Source organism: Paramisgurnus dabryanus, chromosome 7 (assembly GCF_030506205.2).
Source record: "Paramisgurnus dabryanus chromosome 7, PD_genome_1.1, whole genome shotgun sequence".
Classification (NCBI taxonomy): domain Eukaryota; kingdom Metazoa; phylum Chordata; class Actinopteri; order Cypriniformes; family Cobitidae; genus Paramisgurnus; species Paramisgurnus dabryanus.
Genome location: NC_133343.1, coordinates 18,442,339 through 18,469,674, shown reverse-complemented (window position 1 = coordinate 18,469,674; position 27,336 = coordinate 18,442,339). Strand labels below are relative to the sequence as shown.

The following is a 27,336-nucleotide window of genomic DNA, read 5'->3' as shown; positions in this document are numbered from 1 at the left end:
CATTACAAAATCTATGCACTGAACAAGACGCTTTGTAAATGTATCCAGTTTTACTGTAATATCACATAATAGTGTACAAACAAAATTGAACAAAGTAACAAAAATGTACAAAAAAGCCAGATTATTATTCAAACTTAGAACAACATTTCACTTACAGTCTGTAAAACAGCACAAACGACTTGAGGGAAAACCACATCTATTAACAATAATGTTCTTGCACTGAAACAATAAACACTTTCTTATTACATAATTATACTGACTTTTAAGTACACATTTCACCGCTCTGTACTATCATCAGTCATTCTTTAACGCTTAAATGTTGAGTTGAATAAACAACTGGTTAATAACTGGACTGTCACCATCTAGGCTGCTACCATGTATTTTCATAGCGGACTAAATTTGTTGACTAATCCGGGATCTTCACATCCCACAGTTTCACCCATCTTACAAGGCACGAAAACATGGAAAGCTCACACTCTTTCCTTGGTACGTGTGCAGTGTGTATCAAATTAAATACAAGAGTAACTTCTATCAAAAAAGTTGACCTTTCCAATTTTCTCACTACAACAAAGTATTTGCCTCTATAACTAAACGAAAATACAACACAATGTTTCTTTAAAAATGTAGTCATTTCTTTTTGGGGAAATACAAAAAACATCAATTAACCTTGCTGCATTAAATCCATTGGACAGTCTATAGTCCACAGTAAGCAGCGGCTGTTATAAAAATGCTTTAATGGTTTACGACTGTCACTCTGTGTTACTGAGACTGTAAAAGAAAGTAGATGATTGTGCAAAGCAACCTGATTAACCATGACAGGTCCTTATGAAGAGCATTCGAGAAAAGAATAAGACCATATAGCGTCTATGCCCGTTCCTTGCGCTTTAACTTGGAGCTCTTCTTGGGAGTTCCATTCTTGTTGAGCAGCTTAAGGACTCTCTCTTTGTGGTCCAGCACTTTCATCATGGTGTCCCGAGCTTCATTCACCTGATCCATCACAAGCTTGCAGCGCTGCATGTTACCCTGGACAAAGACAGGTAAAATGGTCAGGAACAAGTCTGTGAGGATACTTTCACATCTGTAGTTCGGTTCATTTGGTCCAGACCCAAGGCAAAAAATTATACGTTGTAGCTATTTTAGCAGTTTTGGTTCCTTTTCACACCACACTGATTGCTCTGGTCCGAACCAGTTTAAAGGAACCAAAACGCAGTCATGTGATAACATCCACATTGCTTGTTGGCCATATGTTTTTGAACTTAATTCCTAAACTGCTTTTTTGATTGATCAGAATCAATGTGCTGGAAATTCCAAAGAAATTCCCGATGTAAACAAAAAAAGAGGAAAATACAGCAAACATCATCACGCCATTGTATTAATGGTTGTTATATACTACATAGTTTGTATACACAATTTTAGGCAAACTATTCGTTTTGAGAATGAAGCGCGGATGCGGCCTAAAAATAATGCACTGTAAACGGCGAAGTTTGTCCGCAAGCTGCCATTAGGCTTTTGTTGCTCATGCTAACCGTATACAAAACCTTCCTCATTCCACTAAGGCTATGTTTACATTAATGCGTTTATCCTTTAAAACGCGTTACTTTTGCTATGTTTGTACCTTTCATTTACACTCCACCACAGTTTCTAACCCTCATAAACAGATTCGTTGGCAAACGCTGCAGACCCTGTTTTAGTTTGAGAGCTTAGACGTTGTGCCGCAGTCTAAATGAATGTAGACAGAGTCTTATGTAAACGAACAGCTGATGTTAACGTGACAGAGCATCAGTGTCAAAGTAAAAATTATTTTTATTCAGGTAAATGGAGGTTTGCAGTGAAGGTTTTGCCAAAAATAGCATGAAGCAAGCATGATTTAGCGTGAAGCTAACAATATTTAACATGAAGCTAACATGATGTTAGCATGATTAGCATGAAGCTAGCATGATGCTAGTAAGATTAACATGAAGCTAGCATAATAAGCATGAAGTTAGCATGAAACTAGCATGATTAGCATTCAGTTAGCATGAATTTAGCATGAAATTAACATGATGCTAACATTATTAGCATGATGTTAGCATGATTAGCATTAAGCTAGCATGATTTAACATCATGCTAACTTCATGTTAAATCTTACTAACTTCATGTTAAATCATGCTAGCTTCATGCTAATCATGCTAACATCATGCTAGCTTCATGCTAATCATGTTAACATCATGCTAGCCTCATGCTAATCATGTTAACATCATGCTATCCTCATGCTAATCATGCTAGCATCATGCTAGCTTCATGCGAATCATGCTAGCATCATGTTAATCATGCTAGCATGATGCTAGCTTCATGTTAATCATGCTAACATCATGCGAGCTTCATGTTAATCATGCTAACATCATGCTAGCTTCATGTTAATCATGCTAACATCATGCTAACTTCATGTTAATCATGCTAACTTCATGTTAAATCTTACTAGCTTCATGCTAAATCATGCTAGCTTCATGCTTAATCATGCTAACATCATGCTAGCTTCATGCTAATCATGCGAACATCATGCTAACATCGTGCTAACTTCGTGCTAACTTCGTGCTAACCTCGTGCTAACCTCGTGCTAACTTCGTGCTAACTTCGTGCTAACTCTTACTAGCTTCATGCTAAACCATGCTAGCACCATGCTGGCTTCATGCTAAATCATGATAGCTTCGTGGTAAATCATGCTAACTTCATGCTAAATCATGTTAAATCTTACTAGCTTCATGCTAACTTCATGCTAACTCTTACTAGCTTCATGCTAAACCATGCTAGCACCATGCTGGCTTCATGCTAAATCATGATAGCTTCATGGTAAATCATGCTAACTTCATGCTAAATCATGTTAAATCTTACTAGCTTCATGCTAGCTTCATGTTAAATCATGCTAGCTTCATGTTAAATCTTACTAGCTTCATGCTAAATCATGTTAGCTTCATGCTAAATCATGTTTGCTTCATGCTAAATCATGTTTGCTTCATGCTAAATCATGCTAGCTTCATGTTAAATCATGCTAGCTTCATGTTAAATCATGCTAGCTTCATGCTAAATAATGATAATGTCATGATAAATCATGCTAGCTTCATGATAAATCATGTTTTCTTCATGTTAGCTTCATGTTAAATCATGTTTGCTTCATGCTTAATCATGTTTGCGTCATGCTAAATCATGATAATGTCATGATAAATCATGCTAGCTTCATGATAAATCATGTTAGCTTCATGCTAAATCATGCTAACGTCATGCTAAATCATGCTCGCTTCATGCTAAATCACGCTAACTTCATGTTAAATCATGCTAGCTTCATGCTAAATCATGTTAACTCATGCTAGCTTCATATTTCATCATGATAACTTTTTTAAAATCATGCTAGCTTCACACTAAAACATGTTAACAGCCAGGTAAACTACTAGACTAAATTTCTTTTACATTTCTGTCAATCAACTTTTTTGCATTTTCATGCACTGGTAATTCCTTGGAAATTTCATTTCTAGTTTTAAAATGCTGTTTTAAAACGCAAATGCTCTAATGTAAACAGGCCTTAAGGCAGCTGGATTAGTTAAAAAAAACACTCCAGGGTAGTAAGTAGCTTTCTTTAACAACTATACAGGAAGACTTTAGTTTAATTTAGAAAGGGCAGATTTGTTTCTGTATCTCCAATGGTAGAGAATTGCGTTAGCAGATACAAAGGTCATCGGGACACACATACTGATAAAATCTACCTTGAATGAACTTTAGATAAAGTGCCATAACATGCATAACATGTAAATTACTCGCCTGCATCAAGCGATAAAAAGAGAACTAAGGATATGTATTATTGCGCATTCAAATTGAGCATAAAAAGACAAAAAAAAAATTATAATAAACCAAGGAGCTCCTGAGGCAAAAGACAGACACCAAATTATCTCTCTCTCTCTCGCTCTCTCTCTCTCTCTATATATATATTTTTTTGTGCTTGCATATTAATATTTTTGTCCCCTGCATACGCTGGTCTGCATTCACATTACACTTTATGAACCGTATCAGAGTACGCTTACATCATTAAAATATGTAATTGTTTTGATGAAAACTGGTAGATATGTGATGAAGTTCATTGGCTTATGACATTAAAGTAACACAAGAGCGATTGGAGAGCAGACTGCTCCTAATATGCTTTTTAATCTCTCTCATGGTCATTTAATGTCATAACCGATTGCTCTGCACAGTACACTGTAGAAGGTTACAAAATGCTGAGACGTTAACCTGTATGAGCTCATTGATGCGGTGCAGGTCATCATCAGCTCCAGCTCTCTTCTTTGGAATAAGCCCCTCCTGCAAGGTGGTCAGACGACTGTACACGTCATGCTCTAAGTTAGTCTGTGAGCAAACAAGAGAAGATATACAATTACCTATACATGGTATGCTGCATTAACTCCACCAAAAACTGTCTGATACAACAAAATATTTTACATAACACTGTGCAACTGGTTTAAGTTACAGAGTAGAGAAATGTGCCAAAAAGACAACATCAGCTGCAGAACTCACCAGCTGCAGCAGCTGTGCAGCACACAGGTGCACTTTCCATCCCTGAGCGCGACATGCAACTCCCCTCTGATTGGCCATGTCCTGAAGGCTTCCTTTCTTTTCTTCTGCAAAGATGACAGTAGCAAAATCATGATTTAGATTCATGTTACATGCATACAGTACAATCAAGTGTTTCTAGTTTGAAGTAGATGTTTTCTTACTGTATCTGTTTTCACATTTGTTTAGAATGTGAAAAGAGATACAGCAAGAAAACATCTACACCTGGTGGCCAGGGTAGTCCAAGACTTATGTGCAGATATTGAATAACATGTGACTCACCTAATTCACCACAAAACATAACTTTTTTTTGACATTTCTAAATGAAACAATAACTTGTTTTGGTACAAAAAAAATTAAAAATGAATTCTGCTGGAAACAATATTCATTATTATTCAGTATTAATTAATAACAAAAATAATTCAAAGAACAAATAGAGAAAGCTGACAGAACGTTTAAAAGACACTTACCTTTGACTCTGATGTCGCTATATCTCTGGAAGTGGTGATAGGCAGCTTTCCACGGGTTACGGTATTGGCGCAGAAGAGTAAGGGGAGGTCTGGGACGGACTGGGACGTAACGGACACCCTCCTCATCTGCATCAATACAATTAATCTCCTTTCAAATCCACACCACTTATTATTTACAAAAATAGTCAAAGTCAAAAGATTTGGTCAGAGGATGGTCAAAAGATCTACACATAAAAGAAAGACTATTTGGTTTGTTAAACTCACCAACATATTCCCTAGGTGGAGACTCGTGTCTGTCTGGTCTGTTTCCTGAAGCCCTGCTGCTGGCTCTCTCCTCATCTGTGCTGTTGGTCTCCATCATCTCTGTCTCCTCCGTGGAAATGACGTGCTGCTGTTTGCGGGGTTTCTTTCTTGGGGAAGCCCCGGGCAGGAGGTCTCCAGGTTGGGCAGACAAAGAGGAGGCCTGGGAGGAGAGCGCTGAAGCTGGACCTGTCGAGGAAGGAGCCAAGGCCCCTATAAACAAGAGAATTCAAAGTTTAAACTCATAACTCTTTCTCCACCATTGACGAGTTAACTCGTCAATTAAGAGAAAACGCTTCCCTGCCAATGAAGAGTAATTCCGGCAATCCGTAATACCGCTATTATCTTCCGCAACTTAAAACCCGGAAGTATCGTCCTTGGGCAAACAGCTGTATGTCCGTGTATGTTTTGATCATCACTCTGAATCTGATCTCGATCAAAAGTCCTTCACAAAAAAATTTATTATCTCAGCTTTTTGCTCAAACCTACCCATATTTGAGAGATAATAAAAAGAGAACTAATGAAGGTAGGATAAAAAGTTTTTTGTTTGGAAGCAGAGGGTCAGTTCTTTGATTTGATATATTGTATGTTTATATATTTAAAGAAGAACATTTTCTGTAAGGTTTGTGAACAGGGCAAGCACTTGTCAGTGTTTCCCACAGATCTGAAATTTACTTGTGGTGGTAGCTGGTGAAAAGGGCAATCATTATTATCCACCGACAAAAAATGGTCTACTATACATTAGGGGTGTAACGGTTCGTGTATTCGAACCAGACCGTTTCGGTTCAGGGCTTTCGGCACGGTGCGCACGTGCACCGAAAGTATTTTGTGTGCGCCTGTGCGGAACATAATACGTGCGTTTCCGCACGAACATATTAAGTGGCGGAAGTCTCCGCGTTCAGCGCAAGTCTTCTGTCAAACATATAACATAATTCGGCCCGCAGAAAGATTTTTATTTACTTAGTTGTATATCCGTTTGATTATTGATGTAAACGTTTACATGTCGTATCTAAAAGCGCATGTTAAACGCGTGTCAACGCGCTGCTTTGTTCTTTCAAAAGTGCGTGAGAGGATGCACGTCTTTCGTTGCTACGCATTCATGAGACGCGCTTTCTGTGACAGCAAGAATAAGGAATGCGTGATCAGATTTTTCATCTGCATATCACGTCAATCATATCATTGTCACAATGCGATCAGCTGGTCGGGACAGAGAAGAGCTGTAACCCGGGCTTACTCAGCTGTTACTCAGCTGCGGAGGGGTTCGTAAGTAAAGTCACAGCTTACATTGATGACACAAGCAAAGATTAGGAGAAACGTGCAAAAGATCAAAGATGGCTATGTATGCAGCTCACTAATCTCAAAATGAGTGTATAATAAGTATATCATCATGTTGCTTGCTATGCAGTTACACATAGAGCAGTAATATTATTTTTATACAGAGATGGTACATAGCCAATTCAATTCTGTGAGTTAAACAATCCAAAATAAATCAAAACAGAAAATTTTTAGTGGCAAAAATGTAGGCTAATAGTTCATAAATGTATTCAGGAATTGAATTTGTTAGTTCAAGGTTTTAGTAGAAAAAGTTTAAGAGAAGGTTAAGATAAGAGTTACCTTCTGTTATAAAATAATGTAAAAAATAACTTTGCAGTAGTATTTTATTTATTATTTTTTCATTTTATATATATTTTATACTTTAATAAAGTGTTTAAAAAAGTGTAAACAAATTGTAAAAAAAAGTTTAAAGTAATAAACAACCTGCAGTTTAATGTTTGCATTTCTCCCTTACTGTACCGAAAATGAACCGAACCGTGGCTTCAAAACCGGGGTTCGCACCGAACCGTGATTTTTGCGTACCGTTACACCCCTACTATACATGTAACAAAGAACTAATAATGTGTGACACAACACAATACTTTGATTTATAAAACATTCATATTAATTTCACATTATAGTTCATTAATCTAACCACCCCAAACTTTTTTTGCCATAAACAAAGCTGACACTGTTTGTCAAAGCACCACGAAAAAACTTGATGTTTTTGCACTGATATATGAAGCAATTTGATGACCCCTTTTATCAAACTCAATTATATACAATACTATGTATACTATAGCCTATATAGACAGTGCAGGTCTATAGATTATAAATGTGACTGATGTTATAATGGTAATAACTTCTATAAGATAGGCACTTTTACTGCTTTCTATTTCTCTTTTGCCGATTTAAAAAAGCTTAATCCACTAATTATTTCAGATTTAAAAGTCTACTTGCTGTGCTGTCCCGATGACAGACTTTACATTACAGCTTTGCGTTTTTTATATCCTGAGTCAGCTAGAGCTTTGCTCATTCAGTATTAGCACTGCTTTTTGCTACAATCTCTGTGCAAACTGTTTAGATTTTAGTAAAGATATTGTCTATTAATAGTAAGACTATTAAAAAATGGGATAAAGAAAATGAAGCGGCGCGTGGTCGTGACAAGAGCCAGTTGCTATCGCCATAGAAACCGGAGGCACGCTAAAACAGCACTCGAGCTTTAGCGCGGTAGCGCTCACGGCCGTTCTCCGATCGACTCGGGTTTTACACACAATATTAATCAGACTTGGGACCCGAAGTAATGAACTAGGACCGACCCGGACCCATCTGACCATTTAAATAATAAACCCGGAACCGTACGGGTCCCGCGTCCTCAGTGAAGAAAAACCTCTAATGGTAAAACTCTGCTCAAGTTCAGAAACATGAAAGGATACAATGTGACACTGAGGTTGCTTCGCGTCGCGCCCAATTCATTGAGAAACAGAGAGCACGTGAACGGACACTCAACCGGAGAGACACAACGTGCTTGCACGCAAAATGAAGCCAACTTAGATGCTATAAACACATATGCACATAAGCATATGCGACCATTTTGGTCCCTGGCTGCTCCGTATGTGCTGCTGCAGTTGATCCAGTTTGCCGCGCTGGATGATGAGTTTATGACGCGTGCATCATCTTCACGGTCACCCAATCCCCACCTCTCTCTCGCGCTCTCTCTCTCGCGCTCTCTCTTTCGCGCTCTCTCTCTCTCTCTCTCTCTCTCTCTCTCCAAAACACGGGTCATCCAGTCGAGTTCAGAAATACGGAAATTCGTAAAGTGATTTTTTTTACTTGGGCGGGTCGCAATTTACCTGGGCGCAGCGCCCAAGTAGAGCCTATGTATGGGAAACACTGCTTGTACCTGGCTGTGAGGTGTCCATTGGCTCCGTTTCCTGTTTGATTTTAACTTCCGAAAGGGTGGAGCTCAGAGCTGCAGTGCTGCTAGCTGCCGGCTGAGTGGGAGATGCCACGGCATTGGCCATGGTGGCAGAAACAGGGGGCGTGACGGCCATAGCTGCAGGCAGGGCAGAGAGAACTGCTGTGGGTTGTGAGGGGGGTGTGGGTGCTGGTGGGGCTAGAAGAGTGGGAATGGCCTGGGAATGATGCTGGACAGGAGTGGAAAGAGTCTGCTGCTCTCCTCCATGACTGGGAAGAGCTTCCACAGCAGCCATGACTGAGGGTGCCATAGTAACATGAACATCAGATTTGGGCTTCACCCTAATAAATGAAAAAGAAGTTTTAGAAAATAAAATCTGTTAAGTACACAATTTGTCATCCTATATTCCCTAAATTATTAGTAGATCTTTGGGCATGGCTTACCCCGCTGGGCGAGGGGATCCTGATAGCCGCATCCCACTATCCATCCGGACAGTGTTAGGCTCGCTTGGCTGTGCTGGGATCAGATTTTTACGCACGGCCCTAGAAATATATCCAAAAACTGGTCTTATACTATTTCATCAACTTTTGCTTTTTTCCCTCAACAAAATAATACAGAAGACGGTTACTTCCTAAGACTTGAAGTTGTGTCTAATAACGGTCAAAGCAAAATAGCAACGCAACGTTTACTGTGTGGTATAAACTCACCCTTCGGTCACAGGTTTCTTGCGAAGGATGCTAGGTCGGGGGGAGGAGAGAAGGGTCGGTGGACCAGTGCCCGCCCCTTGAGGGTGTGTCTGGCCCACCGTAGTGACAGGCTGGGTGCCACTGAAAGTGCTCCCGACCGGATTATTGACAAAGGCAGTGCTTTCAGCCATAACTACACCTGTAAAACACAAATTTAAAAAAATACTTGTGAGTGAAACAAACACCAAGACAAATAACCTAAAAAAAAGTTTGTGTTCAGGATATGTTTAAATGACTTGCTGATTTTAATTGGATAATATGGAAAAAATAATTATATATATATATAAAATACTATTTTATAAAGAAAATCTTGTGACAGTTTATGTTTTGGATGTAGCCCTCCATACAGAAAACCATCATGGCAAAAGTTTCTGGCCATTAGCTACCTTAAACTGCAAATGAAACAAAAATAACGGCACCTTTCTTAACTTCACCCTGCCCATACTAACCTGATGGTTTCGTTTCTGACTGTGACTGCTGTGTGACAACTGGAAGCTGCTGTACGCTCTGCGTGTTGATTGGTGCGGTGGCATGCAGTCCCTGTACTCCTATTGGTGCAGGCTGAATGCCCTGAGTGGTCATGGAGGCTGGCTGGATGTTCTGGGTGCTGATCTGGGCAGACTGCAGGCCAATGCGATCCACTGCCATTAACTGCATGGGGTTCAAGTGTACAGTGGTTGCCACACCCACACCAGCCTGACCTGGAAGAGCTGAGCTTTGAGCCTGAGCCGTGACTGAGGGACATCAACAGAGTCAGTATCACATATATAAGAACTTGAAACAGCTGGTTCTCATAAGCCCTATTCGGACGGGATTAGTTTTACAGGGGTAGATGGCGTAATGTAATTTTACCACAGGACGTCGGTAATATTAATGGTCAATTCGGACGGGATTAGAATTCTCAGTAAAACATTCAGAAGTGGGAGGGGTAACTCGTTTGCGCAGCGCGTCACCTCTCGTCTTCACGTGCACGTTACCTTGCCTCTTGATATCAGATGTGCAAACAACATGAAACAGACAAGGAAAACGCGAAACACTGTGATTAATTTCTAGGGATGCACCGAATCCAGGATTCGGATTCGGCCGAATACTGGGCTTTTTGACGGGGTTCGGATTCGGCCGAATCCTAGATTTTTTTTCCACCGAACCGAACCCTAGGCTTGCGCTACGCAGGTCGACGTCACGCGGCCGTTGATTACACACATCGGGTGCTGACGTGGAGATGAGCTTTTTCTTTCGGTGAGCCTTGGGGGCTGGACACACCAAAACTTTTAAACACGGCTGAAAACGCCTTGAGGACGCCAAATGCCAGCTGTTTTTCAGCCGAGCGCTTGGTAGCTGTGATGCTTCAGCTGTGAGCCGGTTGGTTGCTGTGGTAATCTCCCGCCCCTTCTCCACTGTAATTGGACGGCCGTGTGAAACCTGACATTGACGAGCGGAGCTTCTCACTCAAAGTTAAATATAGTTTTCAGCGCGGAGCTGCTTGCTTATTGTAAAAACGAGCGTGTCGCAACGCATCGCTTTCATTATGCATAGGCTTATGGTAATTGTCAAAATAGTTTTTCCAACTTGTCATCCTGGCATAATGTACAGTTAAAATTAAATAAAATGAAAAATACACTGCTGTGGACGTTGTTTACTTCATTAATGTGTTTTACTGTGTTAATGGGATGCGAGTAGGATTCGGTATTCGGTTTCGGATTCGGCCGAATCTTAAACGGTGGATTCGGGATTCGGCCGAACCTAAAAAATCTGGATTCGGTGCATCCCTATTAATTTCAGTTTGGGGAGAACGTCAGTTTCGTAAACAGTTCCGCGAATCTGAGAAGTGAATTTGACTTTTTTTTTTTAAAGTTTGTGTCGTGTTTTATTCAGAAACTGACCTGCCACTGACTTGTTTCCCGTCTAGAACGCAAGTAAATGCTTCTTTAAGCGCTTCTATATTTAAAAGAAACCCGCAAATTGAAAGGAAATGACGCGATTTACGTGGATATTTACAGCTGGTCTATTCGCACTGGATTAGTATTACCTGAGGTAATTTCTCCGGACCTTTTTACTAGGGATGGGCATTCGATTAAGTTTTCTTTGTCGATCGTCGGGAGAATTAACGATCGACTATCGATTAATCATTAATATTTTATAATAAAATTTGTTATTTAACTTTTATACTTAAAAAATGCAATGAATACAAACATACAGCGTGCTTTTCCTCGATGAGACCTTTATTACAAGATCAACTTGTGGCAGACAGTTAAACTATGTTTCAAACATATATGTGCGTGCATGTGCGGTGCTGTAAAGCAGCGGAACCTGCAGCTGCGAGCCAGCGTTCTTAAACAGAGACCTCATTATTTCCAAAATAAATAAAAAAAACAGATTCATGTTTAACATTAAATTAAACAAAAAACATAATACTTAGATCTGAAAGGTTTTGTCAAAATGTAACTCAAAATTATTCAAGCCAGAAGAAAGTGCAAGATATTAGCCTTTCTAACATTATGGCTATAACAAATTAGGCATTAAAGCCTCGTGAAAAATAACTAACTTTAGTAACTCGCATAAAACTTCTGCACCAGTCTACTGATTTTTTTTTTTTTGAGAAATAAAAGCATGTTTTGGGGTCAGACGCGACCGCAACCCATGGTGACCGTCAGTCCAGCCGCCGCCGAAAACAGCTGCTCAGAGAAGACTGGCCGGGATGCACAGGTACCTCAGCGCTAACTTGGCTTATTCCGCATACAGAGTATGTGTGAAACAGCGTGCGTTTTGTGAGCTCCATTCACAATTGTTTAATTATACTAACATAGTCTTTTAGTTTTTATTTGTTGTAAAACAACAGTAGACACAAATTTACTATGGTCTCCAACTCCACAATATACCATAACCATGGTATTTGTAGTAAAATTGCGGAAATACAAATCGTTTTTAATCTGCAAAAAAAAAAAAAAACATTTTCACAATGATAAAATCATGGCTAATTTTCCTAAGGTAGTAATTACAAAATTATATATGTTTGAAAGACGGAGATGCGCACCTGTCAATCTACTACATAACAGAGCGAGGCCAGAGACAAACGTGCTCATAAACGGGAGTAATATGGAATAATGTGTGCATCTTTGAATAACTGTAAGTATACATTTCTTTAAAATATATTTTGTCATATAAAGTTTTGAGACATGGCCTAATAATGTTTGTTTCACTTTTATTGCTCATTTAGACTTATTGTGCGGGTAACATCGTTTTTGACGCATTTACCTCAGAGATTATTTTAGCAATATTGCTTTTTTCCGGTAATAATAATACAATTTATATTTCAATCCTGTTTCATTGTCTGTTTATTCATTTCATTGTGCTGTTATGTTAATGTGAGGATATTTATTTTCCATATGAGACGTGCCGTTATATGAATACTTTTGTATAATATTTAAATATATGCGGAATAATGTGTGCATCTTTGAATAACTGTAGGAATACAGTTGCTTATTTTTGTCATAAAGTTTTGAGAAATAATAATATTGTGAGGATTTATTTCCATATGATACGCTTTTTTGTCGTTGAATACTCTCGTTTATTATTTGGAAATCATATACATACATAGTAGGAAATATATAATGTGGAAGGGTAGACTTGCAAAGTTACTCTGCTTATTTTTATTTATGATATATGTGGAGATAAATAAAGCATTGCAAAACTGCAACGGGTGCTTGACGGATTCGCCGCACACGTACGCAAACGCACTGCATACGGAGTATTTGTGAAACAGGAGTTAGATAAAAAAAATGCATTCGATTAATTGATAACAAATTAACGTTATCGACGAAATTCTTAACAATCAATTGTCGATCGTCGATTAATTATGCCCATCCCTACTTTTTACAGAAGGTAAAAGACGCCGTAATCTTTACTGACATTGTCCGTAATGATTACTGACATAGAGCATTCGGACTGGACTAAAATCACTGAGAAGCTCTGATAAAAACTTGCTTTACCCCACCTCCCTATGTAAAACTAATCCCGTCCGAATAGTACTATAGGGTGTGTGTTGTGTTTACCTGGGTAGGGGCGGATAGTAGAGACAGAGCTAGTGATGGGGGTGTAGGTGTGGGTCAGAGGGTATGGTGATGAGGGGTATGTGGGTAAGAAGTACTGAAACTGTACTGGCACAGATGGTCTAAAGAAAAACATAAGAAATAAACAAATGATTAGTTTTAAAATGATATGCTAAATATAAGTTACTTTGGTTTAAGTTTGGTTAATTCAAAACTTTACTTCAAAACTCGACTTCAAAACTCTGTAAACTCTAATTTATATCACAGGACAAAATGAAAAGCATCTTAAAGTAACAGCCCACCATTTTTAAACATTAATTTGAATTAAAGTCTGGCCAATGTTTTTTTTTTAGGGAGGGGGGCACGATGCCAATATCGATATGGGAAGTAAAAAAAAAACCCTGGTTACAATATATCGATTGAATTGAACTTATATATTAAATAAAAGAAACATTTTGATAATTAAAAAAAGATTTTACAAATTCTGTGATGTGTATTTTATAGTAGTCAAATGAACATGCAGGACATAAGGATTTGTTTTTAAATAGTATTTTAGTAGTTTATTATTTACAGACAGTACTCTATGGAGTGCTTTTCTGCCACTGCCTAAAAAAAGAGACCTTTATTGGTAATGGCTTGTGTCACTATAGTGACCTGGGTCGCCAGTGTAAACAATTGAGCGCGCTCTGCTGGACAGACTTAGTAATTGCACAATGTACAAGCACTTACATCTGCGATATGTGTTATATATATATATATATATATAATCGGGCGGGCTCTATTCTGAACACCCAAGGAAACTACAGTGCATTAGCCTTCCAGGCTGGCCTAAAATCTCACGTTTCTAGATCTTAACCATCAAATCTAGTGTTTCTGGTGTTGTTTTACCTGTTATCGCTGCGGGCCTCCATAGTGACTGGGTTTGGAGAGGAACGATGACCTGAGATGGGAATCAGGTTAGCCCTCTCTCCAGGATATTCTGTCTGGATACGTGGAGACGTGTGTGCAATTGGCTGAGGAACAACTTTAGCTGAAAAGTGAAAGTATAAATGTTACGAGATTAATTTTCTAAGTATGAAATTGCATCTGTCAAGATGTATTAATAGTTTGTTGTGGTTATCTGGGAACAACAAACCTCAAAATGTCGGTCACTGGTTAATCAGATTCAAGCATTCCAGAAAATCTTTGTTTTTAACAACTGCCACTTCTTACAAAAGCCCTTCCTTTTGTCTCTTATAATAAATACATCTATAGAAAAGGTTAGACTTACCAACGGGAATAGCAGAGGTGGTCACCGCTGTAGCATGAGATGAGTGAGAGGCCATTGTCATGGTGACAATGGTGCTACTGGTCATTTGGGTGTGTGATGCAGAGCCTGTTATAGGACAGACAATGTTAAGGTAATGGTCATAAACAGTATGGAATCAGCTCATCTCTGCCAGAAAGCTTCAGGTGAAAAAATAAGATACCTGTAGTGGTGGCTGATGGAGCAGTGTTAGTAGCTAAGATAGGAGCTACTGTAGCAGCAGCAACAGGGGTCACAGTGTTGAAGATCGGCTTCTGTGGAACAAGACTCAATTGAGAAAACACTCAATTTATAAATGAAAGATATTTGTAGCATTAAGTACCCCCATATTTCAGATATACACAGAGTTTTTAAGGGTCGTATTTCTAGGGAAAAACAAACTCGTAAAATGTCTACCTCTGACCTATAAATTCACTTTGCATGAAAGCATCAACAAAATGAACATGTCAATGTAAAGAATTCTGCCAGGACACCCAAAAATCGAAATAACAAAACAAACAGATTATATAGATAACTGAAACAAAAGGTGTGTTATGTCACTGACTTGTGCGACAGGATGAGAGGACTGGGCCTTCTGGGCTCCAATAGCTGGGTGGGATGGTAGAGTGATGCGAGCAGCAGTATCCCGTGGGGCTGGTGGACGCTGGATGTTAATGGTGGTTGGAGGGTGAATATTTACTGGTCGCCTAAAAGTGCAAGACAGTTAGAAAAGCAACATCACACAACCCTATCATGACATACAAACTTCGCAAACAGATACGATAATATACCCATGAATCTCTGCCGTGTGTGTCACAGGGGTACTGATGACTGGAGACTGGGTTCTGGCAGCTGTGATAGGAGCCACCATGGTGGGTAGAACAGTCGTAGATGTGGTCACCAAGGGTCGAGACTGTGAAGACATTTGCAGCAGGTAAACATCAAGAAGCCTGTTTTAAATTAAACTATGGGCTGAACAGATTCACTTTGTGTTTTCCTAAAGGTGCCAAAGAATGCATTAATACAATGTTACATTGTTCTCTGATACCTACATAGAAGATACAGTGGTGTGAAAAAGTGTTTGCCCCCTTCCTGATTTTTTATGTTTTTGCATGTTTGTCACATTGTCACACATTGTAAATCAAACTAATTTAAATATTAATCAAAGATAACCCAAGTAAACACAACACACACTTTTTAAATGAAGATTTTTATTATGAAGAGAAAACTTAATCCAAACACACACGGCCCTGTGTAAAAAAGTGCTTGCCCCCTAAACCTAATAACTGGTTGGGCCATCATTAGCAGCAACAACTCCAATCAAGCGTTTGCAAAAACCTGCAATGAGTTTGTTACAGCACTGTAGAGGAATTTTGGCCCACTAAAGTGTGACAAACATGCAAAAACAAAAATTTAGGAAGGAGGCCAACACTTTTTCACATCACTGTATGTGACTTTTTTAAGATTTAAGTTTAATAATCCAGAGTCCATTTACAACCCTAGGATTTGTCTCAAGAATTAAACTCCAGATATTACTACCTTATTTGAACGGGTCATGAAAAATAACGTTGAGGTCTGCACTTATTGGCTGTTTCTCAGAGCGGCTAATTTCAGTAGCGCTGTCTGTGTGCAAACAGCAGACCTTATATGTTTGAGCCTGTATCAGAAGAAGATACCGATTTTGAGGAATAATCAATTATTAAGAGATTGGAAATGGAAATTTTTGAGTGGTAAGTTTGTGTTTTTTCAGTATGGATCTGCAAAACATAACTGTAACGTCAATAGTAGAACTTTAGCCTAAAGCTAACATACAGCATTAACATAGCATTAATAGTTTGTTTTTAGCATTGTAACAATATTGTAATTCATTTAATGCATAATTTAATGTTGGGGCGTATGTTACAGAATCTCCACATTTCTAAACGTCAAGTGACTGTTGCATGTAACTAAGTGATTAGTATCTGCACCTGAATAGACTTATGTATAATGTGCTGCACAGCTGTAGGCTGGCCAGGGCCCGTGTTTCCTCCTCCGGCTGGTCTGAGAACAGTAGGGCCTTTAGTACTGGACATGACAGCTGCAGCGACTGCACCTAAACCGCCAAAAACAGAGACAGTTGTCAGATTATACGGTATGCCATATATCCCTTTTTCACGTGCATGTACTCAAAAACACATAGTGATGCAATTATATAATTTCTAGGGCTGTAACGATTCCTCAAGTAACTAGAGTAATTTGAAAAGAAAAAATCATTGAGGCAAATGATAAGTCTTCGAGGCTTCGTTTAGTCCATTTAATTACAAACGGAGCACTTTGTTTACCCCCAGAACATTATTACTGACGCACCCTATCACACGTGCACTGCATGCGTGACTTGGCACATAAGACAAGGGCCGTTTCTCAATATGCATTCTTGTCTGTTTATGTTCTTGTGGAATTCTGAAATGTCATCAGTCACGGCCAAAGTACTGTTCCAAATCCAAGCCAACTCCACATAACATCCCCAGATGTGTTCTTGATCCCATTTTATAGAGGATGCATCAGGAGGTGACTTGTGTGGACTTATGACAGCCAAGAATGCATTTCGCGTCAAGGCAATGGAGCTTAAAACCTGCACAATATTCGAAATATTACTCTTTCTGTGCCATAAAATGTAGTTTATTCGAGAATATAGATGAATAAACTTTAAATATGTGGTCAGTTAGTAAAGATAGCGCTTAAATTAAAATGTCCTGCCTCAAGATTTTTGGATATGTGAGTTCCAGGTGATCAGCAGGTGGTCAGCGGCGTGTACACTGCCGAGGGCAGCATCATCTCAGCAAGTAGTATATTACTACTAAATTAAACAGCCAATTAAACATTAAACTAAACTAAATGTAATATACATAAAAAAATTAATATAGTTTAAATAGATAATTATAAATATTTAATTTTTTTTTATAAAATATACTTTATAAAATAACACTATACTATTTAGTAATAAAAATTTAAAATAAACTATACTTCAATTTTTATAACACAGTATTATTTAATTTGGGCAAATTCACAACAAAAAAGGTCAACTAAAACCGAGTTTATGAAAAAATAAAACTGATATCATATGGTCATAATATATTCAACTATTAAATTCATTGTTGTCCTTTTTTCAGTTACCTAACCTGTCTATTTATTTATGTAATGAATTTTACTTGTGGTTGTTGTTTAATACATGTCATGTGTTATACATTGTTGTTGTTTTATACTTTTTGGTATGCGTTACACAATTTTAAACCCTCTAAATTACCAGTGTAGTGATTTCTAAAGCAAATTTTAAAAGAATGAAACAAATTAGTACATTTTAAGAGACCTGTATTATTTTCTTTTGTATATTAAGGATTGTTCTTTATTAAAGACAATAAATTTTATCCGATTACTCGATTAATCGATGAAATAATCAGTAAAATACTCGATTACTAAAATAATCAATAGCTGCCTCCAACCCTAATAATTTCATAGGCGTCAATGTGTAATTTATGTCACAAGCAACACCAAATGGAAGAGCAAGAAGGATATTTTCAGAATTGCCACAGAGGCCATAGCATGTTCAACCTTGAAGAAAAAAGACGGAAAACTGTCATATATGGGCTTTTTTAAATATTGCGTACATATCATATATAGCAGGGTTTCCCGCAGCATATTCAGTTAAGGCGGCCCGCCTAAGCTTGGAAACCCTACCGCCTTAACTAACTTGTCCAAAAAAAAAAAAAAAAAAAAAAAATCGCTGCACAAAAGGCCGTCAAGTTCATCTCGGAGAATAGCGCGTACGCGCATCACACCGCATGCGGGGACGCGCGCCACACGGCCAAAATGAGAAAAACGTGGTCCGGATCGTCACTGTCTGGAGGATAACTAGCCAGTTGATAAAACATCTCGGAGAATAGGGCGGACGTGCTTCACACCGCGAGCGTGCATACGCACCACACAGCCGAAATGAGATAAGACTTGCTCCGTCATGTCTGGAGGATAGCCAGTTGATAAAACACGTGTCCGTGAGAACTTTAAGTGGACTTATGTTTTGGGGTTATTCAAGGCTGTTATTGTATTAGTCTATAGTTCTTCTAATTTTAAAGTAAGTTAGCTGGTGATTTTGTTGTTTGAGCAACCTGCTAGCTAGGTTTCATGTGCCTGTTGATTAGATATAATTTTTGTTATATCTAATCAACTTTATTATTATTATTTACATGCTACAGTTACACTCCTTTAAGATAATGTAATTAATAGTGGGAAATAATCAGTTTTTACCATTTTTGCGCTATCTATCATCGTTCGCCAGACGATCTACAACATCTGCTTTAGTTTGTGTTTATTAACCCTTTAGTTTCACTTCATAACGCAGCTATTACCATTAGAGGTATCTGTTAAAAACATTAAAATTCATTAATTATCTAGTATGTGTTCATTTTTGTCATAGTTTCTTCAAAATTAAGTTTTATTTGAGTGTTTTAAAAATAAATATTTTATTAATTTATTTTATTAAAATATTTTAATTTTCATCATAACTAAATTAAATTTTATCCGATTAATCGATGAAATAATCAGTAAAATAATCGATAGCTCCAACCCTAATAATTTCATAGGCTACAATGTGTAATTTATGTCACAAGCATAAATTACTTTGATTGCCACACCTTTGGCCCCATCCACCCGCCCAACCCTACCACCTTGACTAACAACTTTTCTGCCGCAAACCCTGTATAGCAATATAGTACATAGCATTTTAAAAGATACCCAAGCAATTAAGTGATGTCAACAGGAATTATGTGTGAATGAAATGCACTAACCTCTAGGTAGGTGGGAGGTGAAAGTGTGAGGAGGAGGAGGAGCAGGAGATCCAATTTGTAGTGCAGGTGCACTGCTCCTTATGATCTGCACATTAGTCGGCATTAGGTGATGCAAATTACTCTGCCCCTGGAGAAACAATAATTTTGATTTTGTTATGAAACCCACTGTGTGGTATATCTAAAGTAAAGTTTCAACTACATCAGCTATCGAATAGGGCTCTACCTGTTGACCACTGATGGTTGCCACTGGTATAGAAGCTGAAGTGATGCTGCTTTCCAGTGGAACTGTAATGTGTCCAGCCACCTTGGCTGGGACAGGAATATGGCCTTGGGTAACTGCAGGAGCAGGTGCTATCAGACGACTGGGCATAGGTGACTTCAAAGCAGCCTAGAGAAAAAACAGAAATGTGAAGTAGTCTTTGTGTTAAGAACACAGACTGTCAGTCAGCCTGAAAAATGTGACCCAGTCTGTGAAAACCCAGCTAAAGTCTTATATGTTAAACATTAAAGGGATAAAAATAAAATTTCTTACTCTCTTTCTGTCTTAAAAATTTACTCACTCTCAGATTGTTTCAAACCGGTGTATATTTCTTTGTTCTGAAAACAAAACGTAAGATATTTTGAGAAATGTTTGTAACCAAACCAATCAGAAGCCTCTTTGACTTTCATAGTATTCTTCTTTCTTACTATAGAAGTCAATGGTTCCTCTGATCGGTTTGGTTACAAACATTTCTCAAAATATCTTCCTTCATTTTCGTCACAACAGAGAAATTTAAACAGGTTTGTAACAAGTTAAAAAAGTAATGTAAAGTAAAGTGTAAATGATGACAGATTTTTCATTTTTGGGTTAACTATCCCTTTAAATTACTAGAATTTTATTACATCAAGCATGCTCAAAGCACAATATTAAAGACGGTTTCATCAGTCGCACGCGCATTGTTGCGTTTACGTGTCTGGACAGAACTTAACTTCCGGTCTCTGTTTGTTTAGGGGTCTGATAGTGGCTAAACTGAACTCTGGAACAAATACCTCGTCGAAAATAAAAAATGTATTGGTTTCCTAAAGACGAGGAAGGGCTCACAAAAATCTCTAGCCCGACATCCCGGGGCTATTATGAATTCCTGTTGGGCTACCAAAATGTATCTCCGCCCTGGTTGTTGGGCTATCTTAAGGAGGAAACTTTTTTATGTTTTTGCATTCTCTCAGATTTAGATAGGTAATCATATTGTATGTAATTCAGACATTGGGTATCGGGTTTACATGTACTTTCACTTTACATTAGTGATCGCTTGAACTGTACAAGGAGCGACAGTACTGAATTGTCATTGATGCTCTAGATCTGTTTTGTCATTGATGCTCTGGAAAAAATAACAAGTGTCATTTCGTTTTTACTTTAGAGACAACATTGTTTCTTTTGTTCTCTTTCTTTATTTAGTAACTTAATTATGTGAGAAGGAAAATATATTTGAGTGCTTTCCGTCTATATGAAGAGATGATGTTAGAATCTTTTGATTGTTGTAAATTTCAATAAAGGAGAGGCGGCTAAACCGCTGTGGTAAGATATGTTAACCTAAAGTGAATTAAATGTTTATTCCTTTTCAGTAAATATCTGTTTTAAGTCATCTATATTGTGTTGAAGTCACATTATTTATATATTTGATAAAACACAATGTTATCTAAATACAATGTGTGATGTGTTGAGGTATTTTTTATTCAAAATAACCTGTGTTATAATCCATTCATATAATATTTCAGTAATAGAGTAATTGAATTATTCTAATGTTAGGGGTACGTTAAACTAACCTGAAAATAATGTTGTATTTTCTTAAAGAAAACTCCTGGCTAACCAAAAACTAACATCAGGGGCCAGTTGTTCAAAAAGTTTAATCTGGATCAAAATGATCCGGATTTGGAAATCACATTTTTTCCTATTCAGGATCAGGTAATCCGTCTTACTTTAATGTCGGTTTTTCAAAGCAACATTGGACTGGATCACCCTGATCCAGATACACAGTTTTCAAGATTACCAAATCCAGATTACCTGTGCTCTAAATGGGACAACATATCACAACATGTGCTACCAGCTATGTGAAGAACAGGTAGAAGAACCAATATGGGATCACTGTAAGAGTTTTTAATTTTGATACAAAACACAAAAATAACATAAACATCCATTTATATTTTCTTTTATGAACCCTCATCTGAGTCACAAAAAAATATATATATCCAATAACAAATACATTGTGGACGCACAAAGGACGCTTCAAGTGTCTTTTCTGAGCTCCTGTGACTGCTTGCTCTACCAGTGAGGGTCCAGGTTGTATTTCAAAAATACAGTAGGGCTGAGATCCAGAATGAATGTTTCCTCACTTTCCTTTACAATCGTAGGCTCACCATCCCCTACAACACCTCGAATCCCATGCAGAGCTTTATAGTTTCACTTCCAATAATGTCCAGAACCACATCTGTGTATTCATCAACACTACTCATTGCAAAATAAGATGTGCAATTGAGCTTTTAAATGGAGTTCTGAAGAGACGCTTTGCATGCCTTAACTACTTGCGAGTGGAACCACAGAGAGCATGCAACATAATACTAGCGTGTAACATCCTGCACAAAATCGCAATGTCCCTCCCTGTGATGATGTTTATGATGCACCTGAGCCGTTTGAAGAACCAGACCAACCTCTGGCATTCTGTCAGAATGAGAGACTGAGTGGACATATAGTAAGGGATGCCATTGTTAGACATTGTTTTTGACAGGCTCACCTCTGATGATTGTTTCTTTGAAATTAATATACGGTGATGAATGACATAAAAATTGAATATATTATTTTTGTTTGTGATTGAAATGTGTTTGGGGGATTGTTTCATATTTCATTATTTTTACTTTACTGAATAGCTTAATTGGTAGCCTATGTCTACTATATCTACTTTATCACTGTTACAACGGTTACACAAGTCAAGTTCAAAATATAAATAAAAGTATATACACTAAATGAAACAAATGTGTTATTTGACCAATTTTAAAGTTTTTCTACATTTCCCTCCTGGAATCCACCTTTAAATCCTACCCCCTGTTGGGATCAGGATAATCCAGTTTCTTTGGATCAAAGTTATCCAAATCCTACTGACAAGTTTTGAACAACACAAACTGAAGGTTTGATCCAGATTTAAACTAGGATTGGATTCTGTGATCTAATCTGATTTCAGATTCCTTCTTTCCCTTTTGAACAACCCATTTTCAAGATTTGATCCAATCCGATAACCAAAATCCGATCAGCTTACCTTTGAACAACTGGCCCTAGGAGATGGGCAGGAATAGTTAGCTTGAATGGATATCCAGGATTTATCAATATTCTACCTTAAATTCTATGTATTTTTTATTCGGGCTACTTATATTCATTGCGGGCTGCCAAAAATTTAAAAGTACCTGCCAGAAGGGCTACCAAGGATTTTGAAATTTTGCTAGGCCTGCGAGGGGAGACAGCAATCATGGATCACCGCTATGTAAAGGGTCATGTATTAATGATAATCACATATATGGCTTGTCATAAATCAGTAAAAAATTAACAAATAAATAAATGAGTAAACTACTGCCCTGCACAATTGCGTATCTGCAAACTCACTTTGTGTTTGTTTAAAGACGCAATTAATCTGTTGTGTTGTTTGAAAGAAGCACAAAGGAATAACACATGTCTGGAAAGGCATGCATCTGTGCATTTAATGAACAAACGCGATTCGAATAAACAAGGTTTTAGATGTCCCGTTTGCAATCGCGTAATTTATAAGAATAGCACAAAGTGCGTCAAATGTGATGCCTCTTGTGTTTGCGGATATTTGTGGCCGTCGTGTCATAATGTACTGAATGTAAAAACTGGATAAAGAATTGACTGCAGGTCATATGCTATGAATGGTCTCAGCTCTTTAAAGGCGTGGTGCATGATTTTTGAAAAATAGTCAGGCCAGGCGGGTACCAAAACACACTTGTAGCCAATCAGACATTTCCCTTACTCGCCATTAACCATTGCCTGGGATGCGTATGTGTGAGGCGGGTCTATCAAATAAGTCCAGATTCTATTGGGGTAGGGGCCTGTTTGTTTAGGTGATTTCAAATGTCAACATTGGTTTTCAGAGATCATGCACCCCGCCTTTAACTTGTGAATAAGAAAGTAAAATGAGATTACCTTCAGTGAGCCCTCACTGATGCCTGCCTGCTGGCCTTGTGGCAGGTGAACTGAAGGGGCAGACACAGTTATAGGAGGGCTGGGTTGAATAGGCACATGTTGGGGCAGAGCAGGAGGCTGGCTGATGGTTTGGATCTGTGGATATGGTCTAACCACAACAGTCTCCTGCTTATCATCACGAAACGATCCTGCTGCTCCAGCGCTACTGCCAGGAGTGTCTTGAGAGTGATCTACTTCACGACTGCTTTCATCACCACCTATTGCAGCAGAGAATTTATCACATTTTGTGAGCCCTCCAGTGATGGCATGCTTTAGATGGGGCTAAACTGGACTGGCTTTAGGAAAAATTTACCTGCTTGCATCGCTAGACCAGAACTGCCAGTAGATGTCTGACTCTGTCCAGACAAAGAGGGAGGCAACGCAGCTCTGGGAAACTGCTGAGAACTCATCTTCTGTTTATAACCTGTGGGGGGAAACCAAGTTGAACAAGCTTATTGTCTCACACTGCCTTAAAATGTAAGAAAAGGACAGGACATTGTTAAGTCCCTACCAGGTTTCAATCATAACTATATAAAGGTGCCATATAGACAAAGACCATATTTATTATTTGCAAACAAGGCACTCGTCAAAATAAACAAAGTGTTACTCTGAACTACTTCGATCGATGAAGAACACAGCAAATATAACAGTTTCATTCAAATCTGCTCTATCTAACCCAAGGCAAATATAAAACTAGTTGTTTAAATGTAAACCGATAACAGTAGGATGAAGAACGCGTATCGCTAACGTTACTTATGTCAGTTCGACTGCTTTACTGTTTACTTCTCTGTATCACGCGAAACGTCACATCGTCTAACTCAGATCAGGTTTATTGCCTTACACAAAGGTTCAAATCATACAGCGAGTCATAAGGACATCATAATAATAGAGTTTATGTTATTAAATGAAAAGAGCGGGTTAGTCAGGCGTTATTTCCCCTGCTCAATAATTAAAACTAATGCGAATCGGTCTATAAAGCAAATATTGCGTACATGAAATATCAGTGTTACTAGGTGACAATGGTATTAAAATGTACTACAAGTCCAATAAAAAATATATAACAATGTAACAAACATTGCTAATACTACCGTGTTTCTGCAGCTATTTCCACTCCATAGTGTGAACACAGCAACAAAAAACAAAATGGAAGACCGGACCCAGAGATTTCAAAATAAAAGCCCACAGACTAAAAATACATCGAGACATCGACATTGTTTAATTTATTTGAAAGGACAAAAAAATGTAAAAAAAATAATCAAAATATTATATTTATACACATATTGTAAATATATGTTTAACAAGTTGCATTGTTGTAGCAACCTATACAAAATGTACCACGGTAACTACAGAGTCAACAATTTCTTGCGTTTAAAACACTTCAAATCCGAAAACGTGCATTACATTACACTGACTGTATAAAAGTGACCCCATTAGGACAAATAATATAAGATTATTATGCATACCGTAACTAGTTTAATTTTTTTTTAATTAAATACTACTAGTACATTTGTGTAACATCAAATGACCACTATTTTGTTTTTGTTTTGTAGTGTTTACTATCACCACCAGATGGCAGAACTACATTAGGACAAATAGTATATTATTAGTATGCATACCGTTAAAGTTTGACGTTTTTTGATAAAAAAATACTACTTGTATTTGTGTAATTTCTTTGTGTTACCTCAAGAAGGTAATTTTAACAGTTCCTCTAAAATACAGAAGCCAGTATTTTGTTGTTGTAGTGCTAATTATCATCTCCAGATGGCAGAACTAAACTAATTACGCGAAAGGTCAAGTATTGCTAGGCAATGAAATTATTTAATAATAGTTAATATTTACGATTTCAAAAGCTTCGTTATACTGACAGCATCCCTGCATAATTGTGCGGTGTTACAGTGCAGCGCATTTCACAAATCAAGAATTAAAAGACATGTACATTAAAGGATGACCAGGAATTAGCCTACATTTTTGCTTATTTAAAAAACTTGAAATGTTTTTGGTAATACGCTCCTACGCCAAATTCTAAAATATTACATCAAATTAGATTTTTTTTTATTTCTGTGATCTTGATTTCTTTAGATCCTTACAGAAATCTGGTGCTTGAATTTGGGACCAGGAAAACAAATGTTTCAGGTTTCCTATCTGGCTCCAGTCCACAGAACATTCCACAAGGGTTCAGTAATGACATTCCGTCAAATTTCTGGAATAAGACCTTTCTAGTTAGTCTCTTAATTTTATAACTCCTCAAGTAAAGATAACACGGGCATGCTGCACAACCCAATATGTTGGAAAAATAAATGTATAAGAAATATTTATTTTGATTAACATTGCATCTGGATTAGGCTATGTTCTTGGCAAATATTGTTGGTATGTTCTTTACCATATGACTTACATGACAATACCAGGAAAGACAGTTGCCAAGAAGTTATTAACAAAAAACATATTATGTTATCCTAATGGTATGCACTATAGAACTGTGTTTGAATATTTTGTGAAATACAGTTTTAGTTTTGTGGCGAAGTTCACTTGGCCTAACCCTTTAAAATGCTCATGCTAATATATTTCTTATATTACTTGCAGACCGAGGCAAAGTTATTTTTGTTATGTTTTGTCTTGGTGAAGTACTGTTATGTTATTCTATCCTCCATGCTAAAAGGCAATAAAGTGTGCATGAGCAAAGGTCTAGAATGAACTATGGTATGAAAGACCATTTTAGACCTGAAAAGTCTCAGAGCATGGACAACAACCCCAAGGCTTCAGCATCATGTTACTGGCACCCTCACATGGAGCATTACATCACTGAGATGCCCAAAATGCTTGGCAGCCCTGTTTGGTGTGTGCTCAAAACAGTTTTTTTAGATGGGTGTTATTTCTGTCAGTAGAGTAAGATGCTTTCGGCAAAATTCAAATGTGTTGGGTTTATTTTTCGAATAAATGGAATCCACTTCTCTTGCAAGAATTATAAAAGCTAATGAAGTATTTTTTGTATTTAAACAGCTTGTTATTCTTCTGCTGAAGTATGTTGAGATGAAAGGAATACTTTTCCAATTCTGTAATTTATCCTTTAGTTGACACTTTTGTTCCCTATGTTTACAGTACATTTATTATTGGATTGATTAATTGTTTTGTCCAGGGGCCTTAACTTTCTCAATGAGCCAAGGGCATGGTTTCACACACTGGCATACAATCTGTTTTTCTTTACAGAATGACTCACTTTCTTAAAAACTAAATGTAATGGGAGGTGTTGGATGGGAGGTCTTTCTTAACAGCCCACATCTTAAAAAATCCACAAGGTTCTTGCATGCAGTGCTGCAGTAGAAAATCCATTGTTTAGCATTCCATTTCTAAATGGTAAAGACTAATATGTAAACACCACATGAGGTTGTGACAGTGGGTTATGGAGTAAACAAGATACAATATCCACCTCCCGCAGATGTTATGCAAGAATAAAATAGCCAATTTTATAATGACATCCGAAACTTCAATATGTCAAAGTTTTGAAAAGCATACAGCTTTGAAATATGAATCCAATAAATTCTCTGAAAATCTCCAGAAGCTCGGGAATAATTATTTGAGCTCTGTCTTTTTCCTTTAGCATCTGTTTGTGCAAGGAATGTGTTCAGGAATGTCAGAA

At 37.7% G+C, this 27,336-nt stretch overlaps 1 protein-coding gene across 2 annotated transcripts; it reads right to left on the bottom strand.

The window, feature by feature from the left end:
* Positions 1-30: 30 nt before the first annotated feature.
* On the bottom strand, positions 31-24,841 carry sap130a (Sin3A-associated protein a). 2 transcript variants are annotated; one of them, XM_065240791.1, is made up of 21 exons: positions 24,791-24,841; positions 24,016-24,126; positions 23,664-23,920; positions 19,701-19,865; positions 19,478-19,604; positions 16,625-16,749; positions 15,449-15,570; positions 15,223-15,364; positions 14,842-14,932; positions 14,643-14,747; positions 14,261-14,402; positions 13,376-13,494; positions 9,773-10,057; positions 9,285-9,462; positions 9,021-9,119; positions 8,563-8,918; positions 5,310-5,558; positions 5,046-5,171; positions 4,540-4,643; positions 4,258-4,371; positions 31-1,023 (listed from the first exon to the last, which is right to left on the bottom strand). In XM_065240791.1, exons 2-21 carry the CDS (start codon positions 24,110-24,112, stop codon positions 865-867), a joined length of 3,162 nt encoding a protein of 1,053 aa, XP_065096863.1. In that variant the 5' UTR covers positions 24,113-24,126; positions 24,791-24,841; the 3' UTR covers positions 31-864. The 2 variants fall into 2 exon arrangements, with proteins under 2 accessions (XP_065096863.1, XP_073671236.1); XM_073815135.1 differs by having other exon boundaries at positions 24,777-24,795.
* Positions 24,842-27,336: the final 2,495 nt, after the last annotated feature.

Excerpts from the sequence above, each read along its gene's own strand:
- sap130a (XM_065240791.1), bottom strand. The coding sequence starts at position 24,112 with ATGAGTTCTCAGCAGTTTCCCAGAGCTGCGTTGCCTCCCTCTTTGTCT. Across the intron at positions 23,921-24,015 it reads TGGTCTAGCGATGCAAGCAG|GTGGTGATGAAAGCAGTCGT; the intron begins GTAAATTTTTCC and ends CTGCTGCAATAG. Across the intron at positions 9,120-9,284 it reads AAGAAACCTGTGACCGAAGG|GGCCGTGCGTAAAAATCTGA; the intron begins GTGAGTTTATAC and ends ATATATTTCTAG.